The following is an 18,003-nucleotide window of genomic DNA, read 5'->3' on the forward strand; positions in this document are numbered from 1 at the left end:
AGCATTGTTTATCTTTTACTGCTATTCTATTTTTTCCTGTAGACTGATTTTTTTTCTTTTTCCTTCCCTGTTTGGTAAATCGCTCACATTCAGTCATAATGAATGCAAGGACTGTGTGAACAAATTCATTTAAAAAATACTACAAAGGGGAACTAAATGTTTTTTGTTTTTTTAGCTCATACTATTCAAGGGTCTTTGAAGAATTGATTGTGATGACTGGCAGGAAAAATGCAGCAGTTTTTAAATTCTCAGTTATAATTTACATAGGCTACTCTATGCATGACAAATATTCCCACAGCATTTTTGTTTATTCTTCAGTGTTTCGGAGTCTAACATGGTGCTTCAAAAACAAATTATTAGTGTTAACCACTCCAAACCTACAGAAGTTGCTAATTTATGTTGACATTTACAGATAAAGGGAAAGAAATTCAAATTAGTCCACATCCTGGTAAATCTTCATTTTTAAATGCATAAACGGAAAAACAATAAGTTGTTTTATAAATTGACATTTAATCATAATAAGAACATTTTTTCTTAAACTTTCAACTTTTAAAGTAAAGCTTTTTCAGTACTTTCTGCATGAAAATCCCTACAAATGAACTCTAATTATTAGCAGAACTTAATGGAAAAAACACGGGAAGACTTCCGAGCAGCGCTGAATTCCTGAGAAGTCCCATTTCTTTGCCAGCTATGAAATTCCACAGATCTCACACACATTCTGGCTTTTTAATTCTCTACATCTTCTCAATATGTTGTTTGTCATACTTTGCAGGCTGTGTGTTGTAAATATTCGATCAACTGAAACATGGAGCAGATTAATGGACACTTCTTTTGAAACTCTCAATGTGTAAATGTTTTACCTTTTGCTAGTTTCTGAAACGTGTTGTTGGGCACTTTAAGTTTGTCATGGATATGTTTGTTGCTCACATTTATTTACACAGTGTGGATCCATATCCCCTCAAGGAATAAATGTTGTCTCTCAATGGGCAGAAATAAAACTATTTGGGGAAAAAAAGTCTTGTGATATTGTTTTGTTCACTGGCTCAGTTGTGGCCGTTTGGACAAAAAGAAAACAGCTTTTAGACATATCGAGTGCAAAAGGTGCCAGAACATAATAAAAGAAAATCTTATCCATGCCATCACTAAAACAAAACTTTAAATAAAGAAAGCAGTGTATCTGTTATTAAAGGTCAATAATGCATACTTAAATATTTAAATGTGAAAGATTTGAAGCCACTATGTGAAAAATTATTATTATTTCTTTGGTTATGTCTACTTTTTAGAGTGAAGATCAACCTAATTACTTGCCAACTTACAGAAAATACAGAAAGAAACAGAAAAGGAGCAAAAAGATCTAAATGCTAAAACATTTCTTTCAGTTTCAGAATTACTCAGACACAGTATTTGGAAACTAAACAGTGATTCAAATATAGACATCCAAAAATGCCATTGGCAATCTCAGATTAGAATAATCATCTCTGATTGAATCAATTAATGTATCATTTGATTATGTAATCACGGCAGATATTTCCTTAATATTTGTTTATACCTAAATATTTTTTTATGAAAAGTGTCAATAATTATTGATTGTTTATTTATCACCTTTTGCTGCTTTTGGCAGTTAGGATCCAACCTTACAATTATTTACAAAAATAGTTACATAATTATGGATGTTTTTCTAAATTAAATAAATTTATGTACCTTTTTTCTGAACATATTTAAAAAAAATTAATGTGTTGTTTATAAAATCTAAATTCATTTCCAACAAAATTAATAATTATTTTTTATATATGTTTATAAATAGTGGCATTTTTGGACCTTCTTAATTAGTTATCATTATCTGATTCATCTGTCACATTTTTCGACTTGCTAATAAGATAATATTGTTTATTTATAAACTATACATTGCTAATGTATTATTTTCATGTTTAATTCATTACTCAAGCAACTGATGATTTTTATTTTCTTAATAAACTTCGGCACTTTTGGACCTCCATACTGACTCACCGTTTTAACTTTCATTTACTACTCCTGAGCAATTTTGAAACCGAAAGAAAAGCTTCGCATCTTATTTTCGTCCCTTTTTTTCTGTAAAAGGTTAACCTCTTTAATTGTCTCATTTTTTCATGTACATTGCTTTCTTAGTATTACATTTGCCACATTAGTTTCGGTTTTCAAGTGAAACGAAAGCTGGGGTGGAGTACTTTCTCAAACACTTTATAAACAAAGCAAAGCAAAAACAGTTCATTGCACTAAATAAATAGCAAAGTACTGAAGCAGGCTGTTTACTCAAAATAATATAGAAGTACACTAAGAATACATTATCATTATGCACGCCTAAGTAAACATTAGAGCTCTGCTACTTTTCTTTTAATGTTTATCTTTCTAATGCAATATTCGCCATCTTCTAGCTGTTTTGCAACTTTACATTGTGACTTTTAAGCTATAAAACCCTGCAAAAATATTAAAACGTGTTTTTCTCCAGCTCGGAGCTCTTCTCCCATTGGCTGGTGGGTGCACCACGTTGGTCGGGTAGTCACGCGTTTTCCAGAAACCCGTCAGGAAGGAGAAAAACAAAACAAACCCGAGAGAGCTGTAAAACCGTGTGGACTCCATTGGAAAGGGAAATATTTTTAAAATTATCGGCTTAACTCAAACACGGAAGTCTAGCAACGAGCGAGACCTGTGCATGGGAGTCTTAAAAGTGAGTAGGACCAGTACTGGTGCGTTTATGGACACTTGAGTGTGTGTTTCGACCGCGATGGCTTGTTAGCTTCGAAGCTAGCTGCTTCTTGTTGTTGAGTGTCGGGCTACAGCTGGGATGAGGAAGGGGGCGGACGGAGGCCATACTGACTGAGTTGCAGGTGAAAATAGGGCATAGTGTGTAATTTCGGCTCTTTCACATTGAATTAAATGCAAATAAACAATCTTATGGTGGCATTTGTCTCAGCTTTTGGCTGTTTGTCGAGGAGGAGAAACGTTAGCTAGCTCATGTTCTTTGATTAGCTGGTATAAATATCGGTCAGCTGGCTGCAAAAGATCACTATGATGACTTTCTGCTGATTTGGTATCGCGAAGCTCGTAGAGCAGCTGATTCCGTGTCAGTTTGGGTAAAAACAACTGTTATGTAAGGAGCCTAAACTGTCCAGAAAAACATCGCACCGATCATTATATTTACCCATTTCTCCTATGCATTCAGATTATATAAGATTACATAAGTAAATAGTGTTGAAGGGTGATTGGGGAGGAAAAAGTCTGACTTTGCAGCATTAGGTGTCCCATGGTACACGCCCCCCAACATCAAACACATCCTGTGTTGGTGGAGAAATGCTCGGCAAATCCATGTGATCCGAGCTCAGATACACTGTGAGTGCAAACATTCAGCGTTATGCTTTCAAGATCATTGAATTTTGTTTTTCTTTTATTTTAAAAAGCCTGTTTGGGGATTCATCGACCGAGTCAATGTGAATAAGTCTATGCATATATGTTTGTTTTTTCGAGAAAACACGGTCATACACGAAATGTTAACGATTTTATGGTGTAGACTTTGTTTTTTGTGTGATTTTATGTAAATATCTCATAAATAATAATATGTAGGGCACGGGGATGTAGGCCTCCTGGTTGTTTATCTTCTGCTTCAACCTAGATTGAAACAAGCTGTTTATGATGAAGCAGGTTCTGTGATTGACGGCCAGTGTGGCCTATCAGACACTCCAGAAGGCGGGCCTTGGTTTCTTTTCGACCAATAGGAAAGCAATCTTACGTGGGTGTTGGCACAGACTGTTAGATTGACGTTTTGTTTTGCTTTGCAGAGATCTGTGATGGGAGCAGAGACTGGCGAGACACTGGTGACTTTCTGGCTTTACTGGGGAATAATATAGGTCATTTGTAACACTTGCCAGCGTGTTATTCAATAGTAGTGGCTGTGATGCTAATGCCTGCTGTCAGGTTTGAAATACAAAGGAAATACATCAACTATACGGTTTTATTTCTTAAACGAAACGTCAGTTTGTGTCTTTCCACTGACAGCATGGTGATCCTAAAAATGTTTTGGAAAAATCTAAAGCTTATTACAGTTTCATCAACAGTGTTTGATGTAAAGTGAAATGTTTGTTATTTTTTTTTACCTCTCTCTTGGTTACAGTGATAATAATGTCCTGTGACAGAATGACATGAATTGCATCATTATAAATTAATGTGCTGTTTCCAGGTAGGAAATATTGTATGGATTCAATGAGATGCCATATTTGCACAAGTTTTTATATTAAGAATACATAATATGGCTGAATTAATAATAACAAAAAACAATTATTCCTGATTGTTGTTTTTAAAAAAAAATAAATCCTAAATTGTTACTTAAATATAGATACATCGGCTTAACATAAAAATTATGGACAAAATGTCAGAGTAGTTTTCAATTTACATGATTACAGCACAAAATATTAGCCCTTTTTGCTGTTCTGTTCTTTCCAAATGAAGTATAGCAAGATTTTTTAGATGGTTAATTTGTTTTGGGGTTTTGGTTCAAATACAGGTCAAGTTGAATGTTTGCTTCTCTGTGAAATTAAAGTAAACTTTTTTCATGTTTTATATTTGACTTGTATTAGTAGTTTAATGCTAGCTGTTTTATTCCTATTTTTTAACCAAGCCTTAATGGTTTAATTTTGAGGCTTTGCAGCCTACAAGCGGATCTGTTTCTGTAGCATTTAAATCAATGAGTTAAACTGAGCCAACCTGTCTCAGCAGGAAAAGCTCAAGTGGCCTGCTTCCAGAGATTATTTCTAACACAATTAAAAGATCCTTTAAAACTAAGTAAGAGTCGTTTGCTCAACCTTTTGTCCTATTAAATAAACACACCTTCACTGAATGAGGCTGTGACCTTCAGGTGTCTGTGGCTCTACGTTTTTGAGGTTTTCCTCTCTTGGTTTAAAGCTTTGTTATTGAGCTTCTGTCGACTAGATTCACACATTCGATTAGCATTTGATGTCCTTTAGAATCGTCCTCTGTTTCTTGTTTCCAAGTGCTGAAGGAAACTTTTAACTATAAGCCATGAGGTTTTGTGAAAGTAATATTAACAAAAACAATAATCATCAGTGTAAAATATTGTTTTGTAGCAGAGTAGTCATTGCTTTTCTCTTATAATTTAAGGGAATGAGATTATGTTATACTTTTGTATTATTTGTTTTAATATTGTATTGTGCTAGTACACTAAAACTTTGTATGTTTAGTCAAAGTCATCATGTCCTTTGATTCTCATACCAGCTCAGTAACATCAGATTTGCACTAATCATATTGATCCAATTCGTTTCCTGGAGAAAATAACATCTAAAACTATTTTCAACCTAGTTTTAAGTCTATTGTTATATGTCACACACAGAGATCATAAGGTGTGCTGCAGGTTCCTTAATCCAGATAATACTTTTAAATCCAACAGAAAATTAAAGAATTGCCAGTCATTAAAGCTTTTAAAACAAGTGAAACCTCGAATTTACTAATCAAAATATGAGGGTTGATTTCAGTCAGCAGCCATTTGACAGGTGCATCATTACAAGGAAATGCATTTCTCACGGTTCTAATTAGCCTGTGATGCCATTAAGTAAAAAGTAAAGTTGCTCTCCAGACATCCATTAGTCTTACTTACAAAAATAGTTCCCTAATCTTGATACATTTTATTGTATTTGCACCAATTTAGACGATGTTTCAGCTTAAACTTTGACTACATGCATCACTAATTTCAGCTACATGTTTCACATGCCATCTGCAGAAGCCTGGCTTTTCATTTATGCACTTTCCAGGTCTGGCTGAGCATTGTGAAGTAAAGCAATATGAACAGTCCACCCATCCTGAGGAAACTCTTACTTTAAAAAAAAGAGGACACGCATGTAACTGTGAGAGTGGTAATCGTGTCCTTGGGTGAAGTGAAAGACCCTGTTTTTCTCAACTGATAACAAAACACTGTTTCTGTTTTGCAAATAAACCCTGCAGCAGCATGTAGAAAAGACATACAGCTGCTTCCATTCACATCTGTTATTTAAGATGTCAGGGGTTCATCTTAAATAACAGCTGAACCCCTGACACACACACACCTAAGTTAGTTTTACTTGTATATATCGATAATGTGAATAGATATACTGCATGCCCATAACTGTCTGAAGTGAATGATTGGAAAAGAATAAGTGGTACTCAGCCCCATTACCACCTGTCTGCTCGTTCTGTTAGTCATCTAAACAACCCATGAAAATCCCTAACCTTTAGGGACAAGCGACTGTTATTTAGCATCTATTTCAGTCTGTTGCCACGTTGTCCGAATGCATGCAGGGCTTCAGGATTAACAACCTTTTGTGATGTGTGCTCTCGCATGTCCCTTTTCATAAAGAGGCTGGCATCTCCGGCTTGTTATTTCTGCAGTAATTAGCGCCTCGCTGGTATCAGTGGGTAACTCATTCCAGAGGAGGTACTGCTGATTGGCCTACTTGGATCACATCCAGTTGTTGTGGGGTAAAGAATATCACCTGTTTTCATGGTGGCGGGAGATATGAGATAAGCACAGCAGGCTCGCAGTTGGAGCTCTTCATTGTCTGATGGCTGTTTGGAGCTAACTCTTTAAGATTCAATCCAGGTTTTTCATCTGTGGCTTGAAAAAAAGTGTTTTAATACCTCGAATCTTTCATATTTTCACATCATTTTTATGTTTTTGCCGCAACAGCAAAATATTTTGGTTACATTGAACAAGTGTGACATCCATTGTATCTCCTTTGATGGGGCCATTCCAACTCATGAATGTACTTTTACTTAAATCATTTCCTTGTATTTAGAGTTGAGGCATTTATGACTTTTCATGTTTCTCTTTGCAGAAAATTTAAAAACCGTGTTTCATTTTCAATCTACCTCCTAATTCTGCGCTACTTTATGTTGGTTTGTCCCAGTAAGATACATTCAGTGTTTGCAATGTGAAAAATCTCTCGGAAAAAAGTTTGGTGGTTAATGAGCTACTTTTTTAAGACAGAATATACAACACTTTAACAGACAAGCAGGTTTATATTATATTTAACTACTGTATACCCAGTTTAGTTTATATGAGCACAATCCTATAAATTGTGGTCATATAGTGAGATTATTATCTAGGGCTGGGTGATGAATCATCGATTCAGATGAGATGTGATTTTTGGTAAAAAATGGATTTTTACGATTTGTTTCACCAATGCATTCCTTTGTTTTCCTTAGTTCAGTAATGTTAGCCAGCCCAAGAACTACTATCTTGTTTGACAAATATGTTTTACAGCTTCTGTTTATTATGACTTTGAAAACAATAATTCTTTCTTGAAAAAAGAATGATTTAAGTAAAAAACAGTTTTTAAAGATATTTTCTGTTATTTGAAATTTTTTGTAGGAAAGAAGCAAGGAAAAAATTAAATAAATCAGAAATTAAATTTGGTATAAAAAATGCATATTTTATTTTTAAGCCATATCACCCAGCACTAGTTACAACAACCCAACTGGAGCAAAGTCATCTGTCTGAACTGATTTCATTGATTCTTTGCAACTAAACAAATATGGAAAAAAATAAACCAAACCTTCTGATTCTACTCAGATCTCATTATTTTCACATAATCAAGATAATTCTGCTTTAAAACACAAGATTGAAACTCTGCTGTATCTTTCATGCCGCTTTGCAGATTAACGCTCAGCAAAGGACATTTTTATGCTTTCAGTTTATCGTAGACACCAACACATTCGATTTGCAAACAAGAAGTCGTGTTTTTCTGCTCTAAAGATTTGTGATTAGTCAGGCCAAAGTTCATTGCAAAGGCAACAAATAACAGAATCTTGAAAGTAACAGAAATTGACATTTGATTTAATGAATAATTTGAACAGCTGATGTTAAGCAATGCACTTTTAGTTAATTATCTCAGCAAGTCTGTAAAATTGCTTGAAATGAAGACCGTTTTTAAATGCACCTTATTGGCTTTTATCACAAAGTTTCAGCTCTTCATCATGGCCTGTATGAACCTATGATATTTTATTATATTCAGATCTTTCTTTGGAAAAATTATCTGTGTATCATCACTCGAGCTTGGTTTCATTTTGTTTTGAAGATTTCTCTTGCTGTTTTTTTCCGTTTTGCTCTTTGGCTGTCTAGCATCGGGATTGATGCAGCTGCTTTGTTGTGTTTAAGTCGTGCGGTTCCTCATTCTGGAGCTGCCACAAATGAAACCAGACGCAAACGCACCGGAACACCTTGCACACCAAGATCCGATGATAGTTCCAATTTGTTATTTTGGATGTTTATCTGGTTCCAGATATGTTCTGGTGACTAAGCAGATAGGTGTGCACATGCAGAGGCTGCGAACTTGCAGCGGTTTCTGTGTTTGATAAGGTGTTGCTTATACAACTGCAGTCCAACCAATAGTTTGCACAGCAGTGTTTTCTGCCACTTCCTGTCTCTATGCAAAGCCTGTACATGGGGAGATGGAACTATCAGGGGTGAGAAGTTTATTTTTGTCAGCCAACGCTGAGCAAGAGGAAGTGGTGTTTTTCAGTGGCCTCTTAGAGGAGTAGGATTGGTGAGTGATTTTTCTTTTTTTTTGTGCATCATGTGATTGCTGCTTGGGGTCATGTCTCTATGGAGATCTTTTTATTTGTTATGCAAAAGCAGCTGAGACAAATAAGGGCCACGTGTTTCAGCTGTGAACAAAGAAAGTAGAGGAAAAGAAGCATGGCGCTAATGTGATAACTTTATGGTGTTTGGGTTCACTGAGAGCAAATTGTGCTTTCTCTATGGGCTGTAAAGCAATTTGGAAGTAAAGCAATAGTGTTTTAGGGTTAGAGGTTAGAAAAGGGAAAATTTAATCAAAATTTTCAAGCCAGTGATTTAAATATGATAAGTTTAACAATCACCACAAAACATTATCACTTAGGAAACAACATGAGTAATAACGTCTAATGTTTGAAATAAAGCCCAGGAATGGAAATATATAGTATGTACATGTAGAGAAGCACCAATCAGGTTGCTGATTTACCTAATCCCATTTTGTAATATTTATAAGAAACAAAGCCTACAGCAGTTTCTTAGATCAAGATTGTTGGTTGATATCTAAACGTGATGGAATAAATGTAGTGTTTCAATTGTGATTTTGTATCTTTGTGTTTTTATGATGTTAAGCGTCTTGAACTGTGTTGTTGCTGACATGTGCTGTACAAATAAACTTGATTGATTGATAAATCACAAAGTTATCCTCGTTTCCGCATCAAAGCATTTATTCCCAACCATGATCTGATTTAAAAAAAATCAAATTCAAAATAAAGTCCATCATAAAACTATTCTGTTTGTTGATGTGCTTACAGACTGATTGTGTTAAGTCATTTTTCTAAACTTTTAAAAAATCATCTGGTCTCTTGTAAGTGCTAGAAATTTGTTAGATAGATTTAGACATGATTTGCTACTAGATTAGCTCCAATCATCCAAAGCAGAATTTAGATGTGTTGTGCAAGTAAAACCTAAACATTCCCCACAATTTTAAAGCTTCTAGAGTTTCCCTTGCTTACAATACGCTCTCTGTTAATAATCTTTAATTTCTTTTTACCCTATTCTTTCAATTTGAGGTTTGTGAGGATGTATATTACAGTTGGGGATGCAAAATATTAGGAAAACATGTAATGTGGGATAATATTGGTAAATATTGCATAACTTGCAATAAAGAAACAAATAATTTGTGGGACAAAAAGAAGCAAACCTAGCGTTGTTATACCTACATTCTGAAGCTTAATTTAAATTCTTTGTTGTTGTTTTTGACACTTTTCTTCATCATATCAACATTTTTTCTCTTTTTTTTTTTCTGCAGACCTGAAACATACAGAGAAATACGCCAGAGCACGACAGACAAGACGCTGTCTCCCCTTTCTTCCCAGCCTTGCAGGCTGCGTTCCCCCTGGACTCTGATCATCTCCCCTCAGCAGTGTTTTATTGTGCTGACCAATTCAGACCAGTGGGACTGGACAGGAGACCCAGAGGTTCCTGCCGCTGGAGCTCTAAGCTGTGCCTGGCAATGCCTCAGGTAAGACCAGCAACAGAAAAAATATTCCTGATTAGATATGTTGATAAATACTCACAGAGTTGTGCAAAATGTCCGGAAAATGTTTCTAAGGATCTTCAAATGTAGCTATTGGATGTGTATTCCATGCAAAAATGAATAACTTGTAAACAAAAGTGCTTGAAGACTGAGAGGATCAGAGATATGAGTCATGATTTAGAGGTGACTGACTGACCCTGGATCAGTCTGACGTCTGCAGAGGCTGCATCAGCTTGGCTGCTGATGTAGATGAGCCAGCAGGGAAAGAGAAAATTAACTTTTTCTTTTGTTTATTCCAAGATGTGAAAAATAACATGTCTATTGAATCAGTTTTGGTGCTAAAAACAAAAGGCTAAAAAGGAGAGCAGCTTTGTCAATAAATGCTCCCAGCACTCTTTATTATATTATTCTTCAGTCTAGAAACTACGATATTGATTATTCATTACCTAACATGTCTGGATGCATTTACATCCTGCTTTTCTCAAACATTGAATCTGTGTGGAGATCATTTGTAAAATGTAGACGGGTGTAATCGAATTGTGTTTTCTCATTTTGCTAACTTAACGTCTTGTATTATGCCTGGAGCTGTTTCCATGCTGCGTGAAGTCTGTGCTCAGAATTGAAACACTTTGTTTCCTCATTCATTCTAACTCTCTTATTTATTGCAGGAGTTTGAAAGCCGCGTTACAATTATTGACATACTCATAAAGGCAGAGACGTATGCAACACTTTTTTCTTGGTTACCAATAACCAAAGTACTTAATTTTGCATTCAGGGTTCTTGCACAATCTGAAGAGGTTTTGAGAAGTGTAGTTTAAGTGGTAAAAAGAAACAGAATATAGAAAGATATTTAAATTTCCCTTTGCCAGGCTCTAAAAATGTGTCTATCCATCCAACCCTTTGACCATTCATCCATCTGTCTCCCAATCCTTCAGCCCGACGGTCCATCCATCTGTCTGTCCTTGTGTTGCCTGAGCATTGTATAAATATCAGCTGTGAAACTAGCAAAACAAGGCTGAGAACTGTGGAAATTTGATATGAAAAGTGGATATGAAATCTACAAACTGGAGACAAATGTTTACACATGTTTCACAAGCACAAAAATTAAGTTATGTGTTGCTATGGGTAATAATCGTTTTAGTCAAATCTCATAAATATAATGTTTGACAACCCTTAAAAAATCAAACATGACATCTCTGCCTCAACTTTAATTTGTGTTATTACCGGAAAAATAATGCATTAGCAAGATATTTAATTGCATTTATTGTAAATACATTGGCTGTAGGACCCTTAACTGAGCAAAAATCAGATGCCCGAGTGCAAGTGAATGCATCGCCGAATGAGCTGGGAGATATGTAGCTCTATTCTGGAGATGTAGGGGGTGACATGTCAATCTGTGAGGTTGAATGAGCTGCAGCATGAAAGCAAATTATCCAGTTTCACTTAGTAAAAGTAAACATTTCTGTATATCATCAAAATAAAATTGTTTGACATTTTATTGATTCAGCTTTCAACCAAAATTCATATATTTTCAAACCTTTGAGAATTGTGAAAGATTTCAATTTTATGAAAATGTGATTTTCTGTATGATTCATTACATTAATGTATATAATTGCATATCACCTTTAATTTTAACACTGTAGACCTGCAGTGTTTTAATCCACTGAGAGGTTTACTCTTACACTAAACATTAAAATGCCTGCTAAATTATTCATCTTCCTCACATTTTTGCTTATTATAAGTAAAACACTTGGAAAACCGTCAAAACTGAACCAACATTCTTGTTAATAAAGAATCTGTATATGTTGATTATAAGCCAATAATTTTTGGTATGGTGGATATAATAGACAGACTTCATCTCAGATAATTATCATGAGTTGAACATTTGGTTTCCTGTTTATCAGAAAATGTCTGAAGATATAAGATGGTTGTATAAATTTGTGAAAATCACAGAGTAATATATGTTGTGCAAAAAACAGATGAATTGCTTACAGTAGTGAACAGTAGTGCAATAATGATACAGAACTAGCATTAAGTGTTTCTGTTTGGCTACTTTGTGTATCAAATTTTTGGATGAATTAGAATTTAATATCCTGTTAGCTTTACTGAAAAGAAGCAAAACAGTCTCAAGTTAACACAGTTGATCAGATTTAGTTTGTTTTTGCTCACTCTGTGTGTTTTCTTTCTGTGTTGTGCTGCAGCCCAGCGTCAGTGGGATGGAGCCTCCCTTTGGGGACGCCTTTCAGAACTTCTCGTTTGCTGACCAGGCCCTAACCAGCACTGAGCTGCTGGCCACCAGCTCTGACCCGGATTTCATGTATGAGCTGGTGAGTGAACACACACACGCACACCCACACGCCCCTCCACACACACACACACATGTTTGCACAGCTATCTTTGCGGGGACTTTCCATTGACTTCCATTCATTTCTACAGCCTAAACCTTAGCCTTACCCTTATTCTAACCCTACCCATTGCATATCTAACCCTCACCAAAACTTAATTCACACCTTAGTCCTAAATCTGACCCCTGACCCAAAAACAGGGTTTCCCCTTGAGGGGACCAGGCTTCGGTCCCCACAAGGAGCTGTGTGTCCCCACAACGTAGTATATGTCATGAAAATGGACCCCACAAGGTATTAGAAACAAATGCACACACACAAAACAAACAAACAAACAAATAAAAAAAATAAAAAAATTTGCAAGCAACACCAGGCTTCAGGCTTTACGAGTCAATTTTCTTTTAACATCAGTTACTTGCTCCCACCAAGCTGTCGCTCATTTAGATCCAGATGTGAGGTGTGAGCTTCCTTCTACACATATAAGGAACATTTTTACTTTATTTCAAACAAGTTGTATTACTTAGAGGATCTTTCACACAATGGCAAATCTCACAATACTATGATAATGAATAAAGTACTTCTATTCTATTCTAAATAAAATACATAGTCATGCGACTTCCGTGAACTTTGTAACTGACAGTGATCTTGGTGGGCAGTTACTATGGAGTTGCTATGGCAACAAAAACACCACACAAGCATAGAACTAGCATTCTAGTTCCTATGACTTATAAACAATATAAGTAGATTACAACTATTACTCGATTACAATTTGAATACTCTACCCACTTTTGTGTAATACTAAGATAAATATCAGTGATATTTATTATAGTACTTTCTGCCAAGCTAGCAAAATTAGCTTAGCTAATGTAGCTTTTATCTGCTAGCCTGTTACTACATGTACTTACTCTGCCAGTCACTGGGACTTTGTTACTCATGTGAAGACTGTGCATCCTCTATAAATTTGTTTAATCGTTGATTGTAGTGAACTATGTCATAGAAGGAGTTCAGAGGCAGCATCTTGGCCACATCGTCGGATATATTTTCCTTCTCCATCTCAGGGTCTATCCTGACAGCAGCAATTTTTAATGTGTCTTCCTACTAAGATGGCATGGATCACTTTTGGTTCAGACTTGTGGAAATTATGTATACAGATTTGTCATTTTCAGTAATTTGCTCTCACTGATGGTTTATCTGGATACTTGTTTAAATGAAGCTATATATGATATTGAAAAGTCTTCCTGGTAATATTCATTTAAACGTTACTTATTTTTTCACATCTCAACCACATATTTCAATGTATTGTGTTGGGATCTTATGTGACAGACCAGTGTAAAATAGCAGATAGCTTTAATGGAAGAAAAATGATGCACAGTTTTCAAATTTAAAGGAGATAAATCCGTGGACATTATCACGCAGTTATGTTAAACTTTGTAGATGCGCATCACTGCTACTGCATAAATAAATTTATTTTAAAAGTCTATCAATCAGATTTATTTGCCTTATTTTCAGAGATACACGTTAAATATCTGCTCATCAGTACTGAATATTCCCATCATTTAAACTTTAAACCAGTAACCACTGAAATTATAAATATAAGTGTTAACGCTTTATTAGCTGCACTCTTGTTGAATGAAATTAGGTTTACAGCTAGCTATTAGGTCGCCAAGTCAAGCAGAAACAGCCATGGCGAGCTGCTTGATTTAAAAGGTGCAGAGGGTAAAACTCCAACGTAGCATTAGAGGTTTAGTTGTAAGCATCTTCTTTAACTGAGCTATGCTGTGTGAAAACACTCCACTCTGCACTCTGTCAGCACAGCCTGGACAGTTGCAACTGCTTGCGCTGGCATCCATACAAAACAATATTATGTTACCTGAAACACAAAACTTAAAACAAAGTTAAAAGAAAAAAGCAACTTTTGTCCACTACTGTTTTATTCAGTATTTCTGTAGTCTTAGTATGTCTTAAAAAAATCTAAAATTACAATAAAAGTTTTAGCAATGATGTTAGAAAGATGCTAAAATTGCTCAACTGACATTGATATTGCTCTCAAAAGCTTTTATTAACTACAACAGGGATGTCGAACTCATTTTCATTTTGGAGCCATATCAAAAATCTGGATGTTCTTAAGGGGCCAGTTGTGCCAGAATACATTGATAAAACCAATTAAACTGTTAAAATATCAATAAATAACTGTTCCTCCAGCATTTTGTGATTGTTTTAGTGTTTTTATTTGCAGTCAAAATGATATTTACAAAGGTTTGTGAGGGATTTTTTTTTTTACAATATTTGCACTTATATATGATGACTTGAGTAAGGCTGAGGCAGCAGTCACTTACATTCATTGTTTTGACTAATTTTGTTACCTGACTAAAAAGTTACATTGACTAATTTTGAGAAGATTTGCAGTAAAATTAGAAAAAATGTAGAGATTTGCTGATTTTGTGTGAATTTTGCAGATTTGAGAAAAACTGAAGGACTTATTGATGTAATTTGGAGTCTAAACGGCCACTTAAAAAGACAGATTTGGGCCAGATTTGGCCCCCGGGCCTTGAGTTTGACACGTGTGACCTGCAACTTCAATGAATTACAGTGCATTTGACTTTGTATGACACCTAAAAAGAACAATATTTCTATCAATGCTCAGATTGTCTTTATTAAATATCTGCACCAATAGCAGATATTCCCTTTCAATAGTTGATGCAGGCAAACTGATGATATTATTTCAGGTAGACAGAATTAAACTTAGCCTTGCTTCCAATCTGGTGATGTTGGATGAAACATCTTATCGCACAATGTGATTTTTGATATCCATCGCTTAAGATTTGTTATTTAAAATGAAAATAAAGTAAAAGTAGCTCATGCTATTATTTGGTGGTATGGTACATGGCATTGAAGCTGACCAATCAGAATGAAAATGAACATTTCAAGATGGAGTCATGAAATTCTAAAAATGAAGAAACCTGGAACTCTGTGCCATCTGTTTCACAGAAATTTTAAACCCCGAGGTGCATCCCATTCATCAGGCATGGCTGACAAGTTTAAACAGAAACCTCTCCTGTCACCACTCATAGCTGTCAGCTACAGGTGTCTACTTCAATTTACTTCCTGCTCCAGACTAAACAATAGTGATTCACTGCTGAGCATTAGATTCCTTGCCCTGTAATAAACAGGATCAGCTTTGTCTTTAATCTTCTGTATAAAAATATATCGGGTGTTGTTTCAGTTCAGCTTTGAGCACCTAAAAATGCTGTCATTGAAATTCACAATTGGGTGTCTTTAATGTGGTTGTGATATCCGCAGACTGATCTAATGATGCTTAGATCACAGCCCAGCAGTGGCTTTACCATCTGTTGTTTGGGGCCGCTCTATCTGAGCTAATAAGATGCATCAAATGTACCATCTGCCCCACATATTGTTCTGTTATCTCTTAATATTGATAATAATGATGAGTTTTCTTAAACAAAGCTCCTCTGTCAGGCTGACTTCCCTGCACTGCCATTGTCCTCTCATTTAAATACTGCAGATTTGGCTGCTGTTCTTTGCCAGGTATATTAATTAGATTTGCCACTGCATTTTAGTCTTAGAGAGGCTTAAATAATGTTTTTTTTAGGTTTAGTTGCTTTCAATGAATGAATCTTAATATATATTCCTCGTAACACTGGTATGGGTTATTCTGGTACCTTTATAGTCATAAATAAAATTGGATGGTTTTTATTTGCATTTTTTTGCCTAGATTTGACAGCACAATGAGTGCTGAAGTAATTCCAACCTGATGCTGTAGGTGACGAGGTCAGCAGCTTCGTTTCTTTCTTGTTCAGGAGAGACTTGAAGTCCAACACATTTTTGTGTTTACTGCAGGAAGAATTAGCTTTTCTTTCCTCCGTTTTAACCCTGATTAGGTGAATTAAACAGTCAGAGAGTAAGCTCTCTCTTTCCATAAGGTGGAAAATGCTGATTGTAATTTAAAAAGTCAGTTTTCTGGTTACCTTATTCTGTGCTCTGTACTTGTATGAATAATTACTGCTGTGGCAATAAACCATAAATCAATTAATCACATCATAAATTAAACCAAGCATTATGACTTCCATTTCTTTCAAAAACTGTATGACAAAGATCTCACTCTGGTGCATTTGTCTCAGCTAGCCCTTTTTTTGAATGACGATTTTGTTTACAGAAACTTCAGGACTCATTTTATTATTTCTGTAGTTTTGTTTATTTATTTTGGATATTTAAAATTACTTTCAGTTACAGCGGTAAATGTTCATTCGAATTTAAAGTTTATTGATCTTTCACAGTGTTTTCTGATATTACTATATTACATTAGCACTACATTACTATATTACTTGTGAATGGTCTCAAAATAACAACATTATTGATTATCGCAATAACTTCTGGGACAATTAATCATCCAGCAAGATTTGTTTTTGTGATAGGCCTCTGAATAATAGGTTTTATGTTTTTGGACAGTGTTAAAAGTTTAACTAAGTATCAGTCATTTGGAAAAAATAAAAGTTTACAGATAGTTGTTTTTTCCCTTCCTTCATATAACTATGATTAGCTGCATTAAAAAGCCATGGAGCCTCCTGAACTTTGTACGCTGCTGTTCAATAGCACTTCTGAATAGTGAAAAGTGTCTACAATAATTCATTCAGCCCTTAGTTTTTTAATCAAAACTCTTAATGTGGGAGTAAACAAAGACGCTGACTGTGCAGCAGGCATCTGAAACAGTACCTGCGATTTAATTCACCATCTGCCTCCTTCACTCTGATTCTCTCTCCTTCGTCTGCAGGACACAGACATGAGCCACCAGCAGAGTCCCTGCGGGGACAGCGTCGTGGGGGTCGGAGACGGAGGCAAAGAGGTGGAGGGAGGCGTGGATCAGCTGATGGGCCTGGGTGAGTGTGAGACGGTCCACAGCAGCTCAGCGTTTGAACAGTGGGACTCGTACTGGGAAGACCTCACCAGGTACCGTAACATTATTTTAGTACCGTCTCATAACAAGTATTCATATGCCTTGGATATTTTCGCAGTTAGTCATTTTGCATTAACGTTGAACTAATTTTAGGAATTTTTAGTAGAGATTCACTGTGAAATGGAAGAGTGATTATTTCCAAATGTTTGCTCAAATAAATATCTGAAACGTGGCCTTCATTTGTATTCAACCTCCTTTACCCTGGAACCTCTAAATAAAATCCTGTGCAAACAACACTACTGTCAGAAGTCACCCAGTTACGAACATCTTGTTGTTTTAGCTTATCTGGAGTCCAGGTAACCATTGGATTTACATTTTACTCCAAAAATAAATGTAAAAGGTTGTTTCCCTACTTTTATTGAATTATAGGTGTGGTGAGACAGCTGCTATAAAAATTAGGCTGTTTGAACAGAAAATGTGCTGCTTGCAGGATGGTACAGCTGGATCCATAATTATTTGGACACTGACACAATTTTAGCTTTTTTTTTTTTTTTTTTTACCCCTCCAGGGGATCTTTTGTGGGCTCTGGTGTCCCTTATATGAAAGTAGGCTGACAGGAAAGGGGGAAGGAGAGGGGGGAAGACATGCGGCAAATATCGTCGGGTCCGGGAGTCGAACC

At 35.7% G+C, this 18,003-nt stretch overlaps 1 protein-coding gene across 2 annotated transcripts in view; it reads left to right on the forward strand.

The window, feature by feature from the left end:
* Positions 1-2,567: 2,567 nt before the first annotated feature.
* Positions 2,568-18,003, forward strand: part of crebrf (CREB3 regulatory factor) — a 33,414-nt gene continuing 17,978 nt past the window's right edge. Inside the window, exons 1-4 of one of the 2 annotated variants that reach the window (XM_014471381.2) lie at positions 2,568-2,704; positions 9,843-10,055; positions 12,272-12,397; positions 17,202-17,377. In XM_014471381.2, the coding sequence (XP_014326867.1) occupies positions 10,047-10,055; positions 12,272-12,397; positions 17,202-17,377 (311 nt within the window). In that variant the 5' untranslated portion in view covers positions 2,568-2,704; positions 9,843-10,046. Of the gene's footprint in view, positions 2,705-7,513; positions 8,565-9,842; positions 10,056-12,271; positions 12,398-17,201; positions 17,378-18,003 lie in introns of those variants that run through there. The other variant, XM_023342926.1, reaches the window with a different exon arrangement.

This window comes from Xiphophorus maculatus, chromosome 11 (genome assembly GCF_002775205.1).
Source record: "Xiphophorus maculatus strain JP 163 A chromosome 11, X_maculatus-5.0-male, whole genome shotgun sequence".
NCBI lineage: Eukaryota > Metazoa > Chordata > Actinopteri > Cyprinodontiformes > Poeciliidae > Xiphophorus > Xiphophorus maculatus.